The sequence below is a fragment of the Cibotium barometz genome, chromosome 26 (genome assembly GCF_041138505.1).
Source record: "Cibotium barometz isolate CiBa-2024 chromosome 26, ASM4113850v1, whole genome shotgun sequence".
NCBI classification, from domain to species: Eukaryota; Viridiplantae; Streptophyta; class Polypodiopsida; order Cyatheales; family Cibotiaceae; genus Cibotium; species Cibotium barometz.
The window spans coordinates 53331207-53346996 of NC_141071.1; the positions used below are offsets into that span (position 1 = coordinate 53331207).

At 45.1% G+C, this 15790-nt stretch overlaps 1 protein-coding gene across 3 annotated transcripts in view; it reads left to right on the forward strand.

Moving 5' to 3' along the window:
• The window catches only part of LOC147624091 (ubiquitin carboxyl-terminal hydrolase 6-like), a 114178-nt gene that overhangs the window by 44037 nt on the left and 54351 nt on the right, over positions 1-15790 (forward strand). For all 3 annotated transcript variants that reach the window (XM_086820748.1, XM_086820749.1, XM_086820747.1), the window contains exons 6-8: positions 5912-6035; positions 6166-6228; positions 6329-6399. In XM_086820748.1, the coding sequence (XP_086676874.1) occupies positions 5912-6035; positions 6166-6228; positions 6329-6399 (258 nt within the window). The remainder of the gene's footprint in view (positions 1-5911; positions 6036-6165; positions 6229-6328; positions 6400-15790) is intronic.

Sequence of the window (15790 nt, forward strand, 5' to 3'; positions counted from 1 at the left end):
TGGCCAAGATGACAGTTACAATCATGAATCATATAATGAGATTAGTTTATGTTCTGTGTCGCACTTGCAGGGCCAACAATCTGTATTTATCCCCGCCTTGTAGGATGCCTCGAACAGGTGATTCTCTTTGGAACAATGTGACCTTCGAGTCTAGATATAGTGGCTTGGGCTCCAGAAAGTGGAAATGCAACTTTTGTGCTGATAAGCACCATGGGAGTGTCACCAGGCTGAAGGCACATTCGTCACAAACAAAGGGTTTTGGCATCGGGCCATGTAAGCATGTGCCACAAGAAATCTATGATAGCCTAAAGGCTTGGAAGGCCATGCAGCTAGGTATCCCCCTTGAGGATATCCCCAATCTGGGAGAGCCTGAAGCACGTCAAAGTGTCTCCAAGAGGACTCGTAGTATCAGAGAGGAAGATACCAGTGGTGAGGTTGCAGGTGGTGTTGCAGGTGGTTCTAGCTCGGCACCTTGAGCGAAAAGAACTAGTCTTCCAGTGTTCAAGAAAGGACACGTGCAGGCAGGGATGCAAAAGGCTGCCATGAAAGAGGCAACGAGGGAGTTGATGAAGTTGTTTATTCAATGTGGATTATCCTTCCACATTGTCAGGCCTCCTCGATGGAAGAAGGCAATGAGAGCTATCTCCCGCATTGGGTGTGAGTGGGATGGCCCCTCCTACGAGACATTGCGCACTACTGAGCTTCGCAAGGAGCAACTGGTTGTGGAGATGGAGATGGAGCCTCTCAAGGCCACTTGGGCAAAGTATGGTTGTACTTTGCTTTGTGATGGATGGACAGATGTGTGGAAGAGAAATGTGTACAACATTCTTGTGTCCTCCTGCAAAGGCACAATGTTCATTCGTGCCATAGATGCATCGGTGCCAGGGATAGTGGTTACAGGGGAGTTCATTATGTCCCACATGCGCCAGGCAATCAATGAAATTGGGCCTGATAACATTGTGCAGGTGATCACGGACAATGGGTCCAATTGTGTATCCATGGGTAGGATGTTAGAGGAGGAGTTCCCCAATATTGTGTGGACACCTTGTGCAGCACACAGCCTTGACTTGATGATTGAGGATGTGGGGAAGCTTGACTAGGTTAGCCATGTATTTTCAGCTGCATCTACCATGGTGAACTTTGTCACAAAGAGGCCAAAGGTTTTGAGCATGTACAGGGCCAATAGTGATCTTGAGCTTCTAAAGCCTTCCAAAACTCGGTTTGCATATAGGTTTATTGTTATGGAGAGACCAGTGAGAGTGCGACATGGCTTATTACGCACTATTGTGTGTCGTGAATGGACAGCATGGGAGGACAAGGATGAGCCCAAGTCTATAGCATTCCCTTGTATGGTCATGAGAGATACTTGGCGGCAGGATGCAGAGGGACTTGTGAAGGCACTTCAGCCCATGTATAGTGTCCTTCGGCTCACAGACATGGAGGGGAGTACCATTGGGCTGCTTTATGAGTTCATGGACAGAATTGGTGAAGCTCTCAAAGATTTCACTACCTTGTCGCATGACAGGTGCTCACCCTTGGGCTTTAACTTTAGTCTTTGAGTCTTTCTCTTGAGTCTTCCTATAAGTTATTTTGTAAATCTTGATCTCTTATGTATGTCACATGTAGAGTTCAAGATATTAAGGAGATCTGGAATCGGCGTTGGGATTGGTTTCATAGGCCAATCCATGCTGTTGCTCACATTTTGCATCCCCTTTGGAGGAATGAGGAGCAATACCTCAATGAGGAGCTAGAGTCAGGATGGAGGATGGACGGAGTACATTACCAAGTTGGTGGGAGTGGGAGGTGATATACAGCTTATGAGAAAGCTCGAGGATGAGCTTCTCATTTACCGCAACGGTAGCCATATGTTTGGGCGAGCTACTGCATTGCTCAGGGAGACACCGTTGGAGCCAGTGTCTTGGTGGGAGAAATACGGTATTGGGACACCCAACTTGGTAAGGTTCTTGATTCTTGAATCTTGTATCTTTGTCTCCTATTCTTTCAAAATGTTCATTCAAATGCTACTCTCTTAACATTCTTTTTTGTACAATGTAGAGACGGATTGCATTGAGAGTTCTCTCCCAGGATTGCAGTTCAGGGCCTTGTGAGAGGAACTGGAGTACATGGACTCTTTATCACACGAAAAAGAGAAATAGACTCTCCACAGCACAATGGGAGAGGCTTGTGTCGTTTGTCATTGCAATCTCCGATTGCTAGAACAAAAGGGTCATCCCATTGAGCCTCGCCAAGTGAATCCAGATAAGATTGATATCATGAAGTGCAAGGAGATTCCCGACATTCCTTAAGAGGAGAGAGACATCTATTCTATGCTCTATGAGGAGATCATGGCTCGGGCTCGCACTACACAATCTTCTCGAGAACCTTTTTGTACCCGTTTCTTACCTTTTATGAAACGTTTCAAAATGTATGAAACCCGTTTCATACCTGCCGTTTCAGAAATGCCTGGCAACACTGGGCACGAGAGAGCAAGTAACGCATGGGCCTGTGCATTCCTAGCATCCCAAGTACGCTGCTACTGAGTAGGAGGTGGACTTGGAGGAGGGTGAGCGGGAATCACTTCACCTTCCATTGGAGCAGGTGCAAGAGGACGCTCCTCAGTGCCATCCACATATAGCCATACATTCTTGGGAACCAATACAATGCCCAGCAAAACTGTAAGAATGCGGGAGATAAATAGCAAGATAATCAATGGATTGAATGGGAACTCCTTCACCACAAGAAATACTTATGCATGTCCCAAATCTGCAAGTGTACTGCACGATGATGCAAATCTGTCAAAGTGTCCACAATGGCATACATATACTGCAGCAGCAAACCACAAATGTCTACATGTGCCGTGAAAAACATGATTAGCTGACACCTGTAAAAGCTGCAAGTGCTCAAATCTAGACAAAATCAAAGGTAAATCGGTCGAATGTTGCAAAGATGGGCTCAATGTAGAAAAGCCCCAATTTTTAGGCAGCCAATTAGACCACATCTGAACCGGATCTGCACCTGTAAATCTGCTAAAGCAATTGTCACTTGTACGAAATGTTGTAATGTCCCAAAAAATTGGGGGAAATGCCCCAATGCCAAGTAAATGTGCCTGTAACACCCAAAATGCTTGCAAATAGTGCCAATTTTTGCAAAATCTCCAAATTTCTAGTGCCATTTTGCACCAAATCTTCTGAAATCAATGCCAATGTGTGCCAATGCTGCAATTGCGGGCTCAATGGAGCAAAAATGCCAAATTTCAACAGACAAAATGTGCAATTTCAGGTCCAAATACCACAAACCTGAAATCTGTAAGGGATCTTGGAGTTGCAGTTGGGCAGCAGCAATAGGCAGGTGGTGAACAGATCTAAGGCAAGACGTGCAGATCTGACAGATCTGAGGCGCAGTCGGTGATTGCTGTTTAGTCGACAGAGGGCGGAGCAAGGGCAGTACGGCGCAGATCTGAGGAGCAGACGTAGGTACAAGTGAGCGGCGGCGCAGGTTCGCTGCACGTACAGACGGCGCTACGCACATGTACGGTTGGCCTAGTACAAGTAAGCTGTAGCAAACTGGGAGGTGCGATGGACGGCGGTGGACAGCGTCGTACGATGTAGGGCGGCGCAGGGGCGACGACGGATCTGAGGGCGGCGGCATGGCAGCTGAGGGCAGATGCAAAGGGCAGTAGGAGAAACCCTAACCCTAATACTCAGAAACCCTAATGCAGGATGCAGGGAGAAACCCTAACCCTAATGCTCAAAAACCCTAACCCTAATGCTCTGATGTGTGTAATAGGCTAAAGCAGGAGGAGAAGCTCAAGGGCAATGGGGGTAACCCTAACCCTAGCAGCACCCTGCTCTGATACCAATGTTGGGTAGGAGGGCAGCTAGCCTGCACACACACTTTTTTTTTTTTGTAAAGCTTCATGTCATTAATTACAGGTGGTAGCCTGCACACACACACACACTTTTTTTTTTTTTTTTTGGTAAAGCTTCATGTCAGCGCGCACACACACACACACACACACACACACACACACACACAACCTCAAGCACAGAGAAACATGAGCGTTGAAAAAGATGTACTCAATAATGATAAAGTGAAAGTACAAGTGAGTACATATAGTAGCCTAGGGCAAAGTGCCCAACACACATAAGTTTGTTCACACGGGAAAAAACCTATGTCCAGTCACAGGGAAAAAATGCCTGTGTGTAAGCTTTGTTCACACCTGAGCTAGCCGGGAGTGGATATGACCACCATAGGAGTTGTTGAAAAAGGGGTTGATTCAACCTAGCTCATCACCCTTTTGCTCACCTGTGCTCTTAGTGCAAAGAAAGATGGTTCTTGGTGCATGTGTATAGATTACAGGCACTAAACAAGAACACCATCAAGAATCGATTCCCTATTCCGAGGATCGATGACATATTGGACCACTTACAAGGCTCCACAGTCTTTAGTCGGATAGACTTGAAAAGCGGGTATCATCAGATACGCATTAGACTCGAGGATGTGCATAAGATAGCATTTCGGACCACCTTTGGGCTATATGAGTTCTTGGTCATGTCCTTTGGCTTGACAAATGCTCCCGCCACTTTTAACAGGATGATGGACAGGATTTTCCAGCGTCATAGAACGTTTGTGGGCACATTCTTTGATGACATGATTATGCATTCACGCTCAGAAGAGTAGCATAGGAAGCATTTGGCCACAGTGTTTGAAGAAGGCACGGGAGGTGGGAGTGTATATGCATAGTCTTTAGATGGGACATATGGCTAAAACGGGAGCGCAACTATGCTGGATGATGGGAGCGCTGGCTAGGTGCATAAGCCTTAAAGGAGATGGTGCGTAAGTTGAGAGCGGAAGGCTACTGGGGTGGGAGCGAAGGTGGGCAACGGGGTGGGGCGTAAGTCTAGGGCAAGGTTGGCGCCATTGCACTGAAAACACTGAGGGGGTTAAAATCTTGGAAGTTATGTGCCACCTACCTTGGGAGTCAATGCCATGATTTCCCCTTTGTTCAAAATGATGGCCTGCTAACCTCTACGTCAACTTCCCTCCTTGTCGGACGTTGGAGCTGGTTGCCGGGCAGAGTCTAGGCCACCACTGCTGTTGCTGTCAACTGCTTGTAGGTCGGCCTTGCTGCGCTGTCATATTTGCTTAATGTTGCAGGGCTCAAACCGTCCAGCGCTTTCTCTCCTCTCTGCAGAGTTCGGTAGCGCTTGCAGCCTTCCCTTCGCCTTGATGCGTGATACATTGCGTTTGCCTGCTGCTGCTTGCTTGCGTGCCACGTTGTTGGGGGTTGCATTGGTTCGTCGCGTGGCTGCCTAGGCGAAGGTGGCGTGGTTGGCTAAGCGAGGCTGATGGGTTGGCGAAGCAATGCTAATGGGCTGGTGTGGGAGAAGGCTATGGCGGGTTCTACACGTGGTCTGAGGACAGTGTGGTGCAAATTGGTGTGAAGGTGGGGCTGGAAGGGCAACACAGGCGAGGTGCATGTGATGGCTGTGTGCGCGTCGCGTGCCTATTGGTGTCTTGAGCATTCGATCATTTTTGTAGTCCCCCCCTCCCCTCTTCTCTCCTCCCCTCCTTCCCTCCCTCCTCCCTCCCTACTGAAATGATAATATTTGCGCAGTCATTGCTTAAATGCTTTGTCAGTAAAGTAGGCTTTATGATCCCTATTACGTTCAAGTTGAATGTTCCTGAATGGATGAGACTTCTTTCACTCATTTCAAATGCATTGCTCTTCAGTATGAGCTTGCTAGACTTCTAAATCATCATTCAGTAGTCTGTAATTTCAAATGTATTCAGTGAGGAACTTTGCGGTTTCGTGCTTCCCTTATCTTTCTTTCCTATACAAACTGGAAGAAACCCTGTTTTCTCTGTGCTTGTACATATGATGGGCATGGAATTTTTGTGGCATCATCAGGTATTCTGGTGGAGGAGCAACTGAAGTGGACACTTCCTCACATCTGCTAACCCTTGCGACGCGTGAATTATTTAACGAATTGGATACAAGTCATCGAGCCATTGCTCCTGTTCGATTTTGGACGGTCTTTCTCTATTCTCATGTTTGCATGTTTTTTTGGTGTGTTTATTGCATGAATAATTTATGTGGTGGCTTTTACCATGCTTTTGGGTATTTATTGAAATAAGACCTGCATGCTTTTTTTAAAAAGACAGGTTTTGAGAGGAAAGTATCCACAGTTTGCACAGCAGACAAATACTGGCATGTACATGCAACAGGTCTGCACACAGAAGGCTACAGAAACGTCTGATACACATGCAAGATAAAAATAGACACTGTTGTGCTTATGCTGCTGCCAAATGTGATGTATGGTTTCAGGATGCAGAAGAATGCTGGACACAGTTATTGTACACTTTGTCTCAACGCCTACAGCCAACTGAAGATGGCAGGTAAATGAAATTTTTTCTACACAGGAGAGTATGTTACATGGATTGTGAAAGTGTCAAGCTTAAGGTGTATGATATATGAACTTTGGTGCTTCAATCTCAATCACAGAAGAGAGAAGAGCAAAGATAGAGTACATTGGACACTGGATAGGGTCCCAAAACCCCCTGAAGGGCCCCCACCTTGTGGTGTATTTGCTTTATTATGTAGTTGCAGAGAGTACAAACAGTCCTTGACCTATAGAGTAACTCCTGCTGAGCGGAAGACGGCTTTCTAGGCTGAGAAGGAGGCACAAACTTGCTGTATGGAGCAGGCACAGTGCCTGAACGGACTACCTCCTGAGTGATGAAGGCACCAAAATGATGATTTGCAGGTCTGCACAAACCCTTGACTGTCTGGAGCTCAATTGCTAAGGGTAAATGCCGAGGTTTTTGGATGATGAGGTTTGCTCTTATATAGGCATATTTGCTTCTGTTTTTGTTGGTTGAGCAGTCATGGAGCAGGTTAGCTCCACGACAGCAGGTCGTGGAGCTAATCGTGGCAGATGGGCAGATTTAATGGTTTGTGGCCTGCAATTTGTTCATTTAATAACCATATAATTAAGATTGCAAACCAAAAACTTTGGGTCCAAAATAGGTTGCCATTTACTACATGCAGGATGCCTGCCTTTTAACCAGCCTGCCCAAGGTTGACTTGCTTGCGTTGTCCAGCTGTCCAAAGGTCATGTGGGCTATCCGCCTCATCCCAAGCTTGCTGATTAACTACAGGCAATGAACCTTTTGGTTTTTCTTGCTGCTTAGCCATAGTAGCAGAGGGCGATATAGGAATGGCATTTGCAGTAGAAGTAGAGGCGAAACTCATGCCATCGGAAGCTGGGCTACAATTGGTGGTTTGTGAATGACAGTGGGACATTTATAGGAGATGTGCCCAAAATGTTTACATTTAGCAAAGGTGTCCCAAATAAGCTCATAGTTCCGACGGCCAATCCCAAGCTGTCTGTTATCAATACATTTTATTCCAATAGAAATTGAGGGAATAACATGCCTAGTTGTATCCCGGAGAATCATAAAACGATTTCCATCTTTAGTAGGTTGAGGAGGACAAATTACCTTACCCAATGAAGCACCAACATAGGAAAATGTTCATTGAAATGCTCTGGGCAATGCTTCAATGCTTCAATGTGATCCACACCGGGCATTTATTCGCTGACCATGGCAATACATGAACCAACTGCGTGCCAAACATGAGGGATGATTTCTCCAACAAAGCTATTCTGTGTTTAGGTTCTTTAAAAAGAACCTCAAAAAATCCTTTGGCAGCCCATTAAGAAATGCGATATATCTGGTGCAGAAGTGCGTTAGATTTGTGACAAAGATGCATTAGGTCACGTTAGAGGGGCTGCAAGTCACGTCACGGTTGTCATACATCATGGTGAAAAGATGCAGGGGGGAAGAGAGCTTGAGCTCTTGCAAGCACACACACACTCACAAAACCCTAATAGAGAACACACAAGGTGAGAGGCTGAAAATCTTCTTCTTCTTCACTCAACACTCAACACATCATATACAAGATAAGAGTACACACAATATGAAAGGTACTCAACCAAATACATACAAGGGTTCTCTATAGTGTGAACCCAACTAAATGAGCTGGCGCTATAACTATGTCAGTCTCTAGAATGGCTGTCACACAGCCTGTCATCCCACTGGCCGCATATCACCCAAGATCTCACCAACCATGCCAGTGGTGTAAGTGTGGGGCCTATCCCCCACGCGGGTCATTAGTGTCCACCGCCTTACTAGACGAGCCTGATATCTCAACACTCCCCCTCGAGCTCAACTCCATCTCATGTACACCAAGCGAAGCCCTGAATCTGCGGAGCTTCTCTGTATCCAATGCTTTGGTGAAGATGTCAGCTACCTGATTCTGTGTGCTGACATAAACAAGGTCAAGGTCTCCTGCCAAGACCTTCTCTCTGACAAAATGGTAGTGGACCTCTATATGCTTCGTGCGAGCATGAAAAACTGGGTTTCTGGCCAACTGTATACTGCTAATGTTGTCACAAAAATGACAACTTGTCTATCCACTGATAGACCCAAATCTGCAAGTAGCTTTCTCAACGAAGCTACCTCACATGCTGCCATAGCAGCTCCTCTGTACTCGGCCTTTGTACTGGATAGAGCAACCGTAGGCTGCTTCTTGCTGCTCCAAGTCACAGCAGCACTTCCCAAAGAAAACATGAAGCCACTAGTAGATCTTTTATCTGAGATACTACCAGCCCAATCAGCATCTGTGTACCCATGTACACATATCTCTGTCCCAGTTTCATAAAACAGTCCACAATGCAAAGTAGACCTCACATACCTCAGTATGCGTCTCAATGCATCCAAATGCGGTTTCCGTGGAACCTGCATAAACTGACTCACCAACCCAACAGCATAGCTCAAATCTGGTCTGGTGATCGTCATGTAGATCAAGCTTCCTACTATGCGCCTATACATAGTAGGATCCTCCAAGATCTCTCCTGAATCTGCACTCAACTTGCCATTCTGATCCAATGGCACGGAAATAGGCTTACGGCCTGTCATACCATACTTGGACAACATGTCCAAGCCATACTGTCTCTGCAGTAATCCAATACCATGTGGTGACCTAATCACCTCAATGCCCAAGAAATATCTGAGCTCCCCTAGATCCTTTATCTCGAACTTCTGTCTAAGCAAGATCTTTACATCAAAGATCTCTGCATCATGGTCCCCCGTAATGATCAAGTCATCTACATAGATGACAACAAGCACAACCCCTCTATCACCATGTCTCACATACAGCGAGAAATCTACATTGGCTACATGAAAGCCAATAGTGACAAGATATTCAGAAATCTTGTCAGACCATGCTCTTGGTGCTTGTTTTAAGCCATACAAGGCTTTCTTCAACCTACAAACATGCTCGGGGTGACTCACATCCTCATAACCAGGTGGCTGCAACATATACACCTCTTCTTGCAAATCCCCATGCAAGAATGCATTCTTTACATCCATTTGATGTAAAGACCATTGCTTTGACGCAGCCACTGCTATCACAACTCTCACTGTTGTCATCTTGGCAACTGGGCTGAAAGTTTCCTCATAATCAATGCCATATGTCTGCGCATACCCTTTGGCTACTAATCTAGCCTTATACCTGTTTATGCTTCCATCACTGTTATGTTTTACTTTGTACACCCACTTGCATCCAATGGCTTTCTTGCCTTCAGGCAATTGCACTAAATCCCAAGTTTCATTTCCATAGCTTTCTCCCAACACACATTTCCAACAGCCTCATCAATGCATGTGGGCTCTACAACCTGCACAACCTTTGCCATATATGCATAGTGATGTGCCACATAACCATCATAGGTAAACCTCTGCATAGGGTTTTTCACTCTCCCAGATCTTCGCAGCTTTTCATTCATGGCTTCCATAGCCTTCTTTACACCAGGTCTTCTCATAGCTGGGATCCCAAGCTCCTCATTAAGGCTCATATCTGAGCCACTAGACTCTCCATCAACATGAGAATGCCCTGCAGAAATGTCAGGCATACCAAGGGGCTCAACCACTTTCTCTTTTCCTTTACGTGATGTACTAATCACATTTGCAGGATTGGTATTATGACGCAGCCTGCTACTCCATGGTCTATCAACAGACCCACTAGATGAGGACTCTCCTGGTCCACTCAAAGACTGTGATTGCTGACCTGCATTCTGTGCAACCACACTTCCACTCACATCAGCCCCAACAGCTTATTTTTCAGCAACATACCAGCTGCTCATCTCATCAAAGACAACATCCGTGCTTACCCTCAACTCACGTGTAGCAGGGTTATCACACCTGTATCCCTTTTGCTCAAGGGAATATCCAATAAACACATATTTTTTTGCTTTTGGATCCAGCTTAGTTCTCAGCTCATCTAGCACATGCATATATGCAATGCATCCAAAAACTTTCAGATGAGACAAATCAGGTTTTTTGCCAGTAAACCTCTCCTCTGGAGTTACATCATGTATGGCTGCAGTTGGAGTCCTGTTCATGATGTATACTGCTGTAGAAACAGCCTCAGTCCAATAGCTATGCGGCATATTCTTCTCTTCCAATCAATGCTCGCGCAATCTCAGTAATGTGCCTGTTTTTTCGCTCAGCAACTCGATTTTGCTGCGGAGTGTATCTGCATGTAAACTGTCTCCGAATACCATTCTTCTTAAAAAATTCAGAGAACTCATTGGAGAAGTACTCTCCCCCTCCATCTGACCTTAGGCACTTTACATATTTCCCTGTTTGCTTTTCAACCAAAACTCTGAAATTCTGAAAGTGAGTGAACACCTCACTCTTCTCCTTCATGAAATATACCCACACTTTCCTTGTGTGGTCATCAATGAATGTCACATAATACCTGCAGCCTTCCATAGACATGGTCTTTGTAGGACCCCATACATCTGAATGCATAACATCTAGTGCATTTCTGCTCACATATCTGTTACGTGGAAATGCATGCTTTGTTTGCTTTCCAAATTGGCATGCTTCACATATTCTCTGCATACCTTCCACTTTAAATTTTGGCAGCCCTGTCACAATTCCTTTAGTCTGCATAGACTTCATTCTCTGCACATTCACATGTCCAATTCTTTTATGCCAAATGTCTGTGTCTGCAACAATTCCTGAACCATTTGTAAACATCGCAGCACTCATTTCAGGCATGTCTACATTCAACGTAAACATTCTGCCCACTCTGTTGCCTTTTGCAACCAACTTGCACTTGTCTTTAAAGTCTTCAACATAACAACCATCAGGGTTAAACCGAACCTGCAAACCCTGCTCAATCATGTGGCCAACTGAAACCAGATTCTTTGTTATATTCGGAACGTGAAGTACATCTGCAAGGTACTTCACTTTGCCATCCTGCATAGACAATGGCACATCTCCAACATGGGCAATTGGATGAGCAGTGTCATCCCCTGTTTCTACAAAACCTGGTCGTTCAAGGTTTTTCATCTCCTTGAACCACTCCCCATGACTTGTCATGTGGTTCGAAGCACCTGAATCCACATACCATACATCATCTTTTTGTGCTGCTTCAACATTTTCAGACATGGCATTCACGACATGCTGCATAACAAACAACCTTTCATTATCCTCATTGTTTCTGCTTGAGGATGCATAGTTGTTCTGCTGCACTTTCCCATTTTGCATGTCAGCCTGCTTCTTATAACATTCTGCCTGCACATGTCTAGGCTTACCACAATAAAAGCATTCACGTGCATCATTATATTGCCTTTGCCAATTTCCACGTCCTCTTTGACTCCCCCTGCCTCTGAATTTGCCTCTTCCACCTGTGTGTTGTTGATGTTGTTGTTGTGTATTCTAGGACTGTTGTTGCTATTGCTGCTAGCCATAATTCTGATTACCTGGTCGGCCACCTCCTTGACCGCGTCCATGGCCTCCTCTACCTCGTCCTCTACCTGAACTTATGTAGAAGGCCTGTTGCTCTGAACTGTTTTTGTTTTGTGAAGATTGTTGGTCTTCACCCAAGTTCCTCTCTTCTATAATCAGCATAGACACCAAATCTGTAAAGTTGGGAATGTTTTCCCGAGTCTAAATAGACGTCTTGAACACCTTGTATTGTGGCCTGAGACTACGTAGATAGACTTCCACCTTATCATCATCATCTACTGACACACCAATAGATGCAAGGGATTCCACAATACCCTTTATCTTTAATGCATAGTCATTCACAGACATGCTCTTTTTCTCCACAGTATGAAGTTCATTCTTCAACTGTATCTTACGTGCCTTGGTATTTGTTTCATAGAGTTTTACCAAGGTGTCCCACGCCTCCTCGGGGGACTTGGCATCCTGAATGTGCCCAATCATGGTGTCCTGTATACTAATGGAGAGCCAATACATAACTTTCCTGGCTCCTTGGTTCCAGTCTTTAAACTCTTTCACATCTGCAGCAGTCGGATTTATGTCCGGTATCTCCGGTGCCTCTTCATGCTCACCTTCTATGTAGTCCCAATAGCCCTTTCCCATCAGGAAATTCGTCAACCTGAACCTCCAAGCATGGAAGTTGTTCTTATCAAGCTTCTTAGCCACAATCTGGGTTATGCCATCACTTGACATCTTGCCAGACACACAATTTTACCAGAAACAATACTCTGGTTTGTCTTGCACAAACTGCTGTATTTTCTGTAGCGGTACTGTAGGACTCTCAAATGTCACAACCAGTGACTTCAATATGCATACATACACCCAATGGCAACTGTTGACCTCTTTGCAGCACACACTGTGTCTGCACAGCCAATCTGTCTTCCTGCCGTTCTTAAAACAGAGTTCTGCAGAGAATCGATGACTTATCCGTAGTGCTCGAAATCGCCTACTTTCTGAAAAACGGAGGTCCAGATGCGCCCGAAACGCGTTTTCGGCCTGAAATATAAAGTCCGATAGGATAAAATAGTTGCCCTATAGCTTTACTCCCGCGAAGAAAGCTCCTCAATCAAAGATCGTTTGCCGGTGTCTCTCGTAGAGCTCCCGACAAGGGTGTAGTCACCAACACAAATAGGGAAGAGTAGTTGAAGCTCTTACCCTCGTACCGCTTCCTGTGGTTCTCTTGCTTGCAGCTCAGCCCTTAGCACAAACCAGGCTCTGATACCATGAAAAGATGCAAGGGGGAAGAGAGCTTGAGCTCTTGCAAGCACACACACACTCACAAAACCCTAATAGAGAACACACAAGGTGAGAGGCTGAAAATCTTCTTCTTCTTCACTCAACACTCAACACACCATATACAAGATAAGAGTACACACAATATGAAAGGTACTCAACCAAATACATACAAGGGTTCTCTATAGTGTGAACCCAACTAAATGAGCTGGCGCTATAACTATGCCAGTCTCTAGAATGGCTGTCACACAGCCTGTCATCCCATTGGCCGCATATCACCCAAGATCTCACCAACCATGCCAGTGGTGTAAGTGGGGGGCCTATCCCCCAGGCGGGTCATTAGTGTCCACCGCCTCACTAGACGAGCTCGATATCTCAACACATGGGTCCTACACACCAATGTACACACACCATAATGCATATCATACTTGTATGTTAGGTGAAGCAAACGTTTGCTAATGTATGGTAAAACGGCGAATGAAACTGGCCTATCATTCTTACTCTTTTTTAATAAAAAAATTGACCATGGCTGGTTTGCACCTAGTAGGTACTAGGCTCGTGCTGCAAAGAACCTGGGGGTCAAGTTGGGCAGGGCACACTATACTATGAAAAAGCCGTACACTTTACCAATGTACTGTAGATACTATATTAGTATATATAGTACGTAGTATGTACTATGCACATTCAAGTTTTCAGCCTTCAACTTTCAAGTTTCAGCCTGCAAGTTTCAACTTTCAAGTGTCAAGTTGTCAATATTTTTAAGTCCCAACTCCCACATGTATATATAGCCCCAAATTTAAGGCCACGTATGAAATTCCACCAGGAGCTCAATCATACTTTATCATACCTATCACTCTCCCTAACGTATGGCAGTGTGAAACATATGATATGAACTATAACACACACACACACTTTTTTTTGGGTGAAATCCAGTGTTTCATTATAATTAAAATGTACATGCATGGCTGTCCCAAAGTGGGACAACTAGTATCAAAAGCTAAAAACAGTGATAAAACACTTCCAGCTGAGGCAAGGAAAGTTGTCCAAGGAAATGAGCATCTTCAAGAGACTGAAGCAAAGAACAACGAAAATAAGCATAAACATCCATCGAGGTATGTTGAAATAATTGTGTTCTGTGCATGATATACGTTCCACAGAGCCCAATAGCGGCACGAGGAGAAGAACTAAGCATAATCAAGGAGGGAAGCAATTCTACCAAAGAGCTAGAAATGCTTGCCAAAAGTGAGGCTGGGAAAACCAGCATGGAGTAGAGCTATCAAACGAGGAAAAAACTCATGAACAGTAGGACATGCCCATAAAAGATGCAGCACAATCTCACGTGGATGTGAACAAGTCGGACAAACTAATGAAGCAATTTGCCTGATAGCCAACCAAAGAACCCACTGGGAGTGCACCCACCAAAACACCGCCAAAGGAAACCCGCTGCGTCAAAGGAAGTTAACTTTTCCAGATGTGACGATGCTTGTCCAAGCACCATAGCCGATTACCATGCTCTTGAATGCATGGCTGCGGGAGAAGAATGCGATAGGCATTTTTAGCTATCAGATCCGCAAAGGAGGAGGAGAATTAACTTGGGAGCCCACGCTCAAACCTCCAATTTAGGAGTGGCAGAGTAGAGAACAATGGCGGAATGGACTTAAACGTCTGCAGCATAGTAATAATAGCATGCCAAACAGGCCTATGGTGCATACTCAAACGATGACGCCTCCTGGCCTGAGGGAAAGAGAGGGTGCAGTCCCTTTCATTGATCACATCAGCCATGGTACAAATTCCCCTGCAATGAAGAAAATAAGCCTTTCGTGGTTGAGAAATGGCTAATGGGCAATTAAAAACATGGCTCCAATGTATGCTTTGGTGGCAAAGGGTGTTGCTAGGATTCGGAGGGCGGCCCGACCATTTCAAATAAGAGAGTAATTGTTGCCAGTCATGAAGCAAATGAGTAGAAAAGGGACAACCAGGAATGCGTCCCTAAAAATAGCCAAATATGACATCCTATATACCAGAGGTCCAATGCCCAAAAGCACTTGTCCGGAGGGAGGCTAACATACTAGAAAGCATAGGTGTCCAAGGTTTCTGCTGCACCACAAATAAGAGTGTTGCCTTCCTCACTAATACATGAAAATGAATATTAAGAATGTTCAAGCCCCCATGCATTTTTGGCGTATATACATAATTATACCGGAGTAGACGAACCGCTTCACGGTTCGTTTTAGTGCGCCAGAGACATTCCATCGCCTTGGACATGAATCGATCAATATTTGTGGAGGACCAATGAAAGAAAGGCAAATGGAATGCCATAATGATAGACTAAACAATCCGAAGCGAACATGAAGCGGCCAAGTAGAATGTTTCCAATAATCAAGCTTATGATAAAGCTTATGAAGCACCCAGTGCCTTTCTTGTGCCAAAGAAATATGCCATCCAATGGGGTACCCCAAATGCCGCACCACCTGATCTGGAGGAATCAAAAGACCCGGCCACAACAATTTATGCCAGTCACGCTCCTTCAAGGCCAATGTAACGCGCGGAAGCTCTGGGTAGTCTTCTTTCAGCCCTAAACACTCTTGAAAACCTTCTGATGCAAAACGCACCATCTGATGCAAAAACGCAGGTAGAGAGAGAGTAGAGAGAGAGAGTGAGAAGTGCTGGAATTTTCAGTATATACTATGTACAAAAAAGG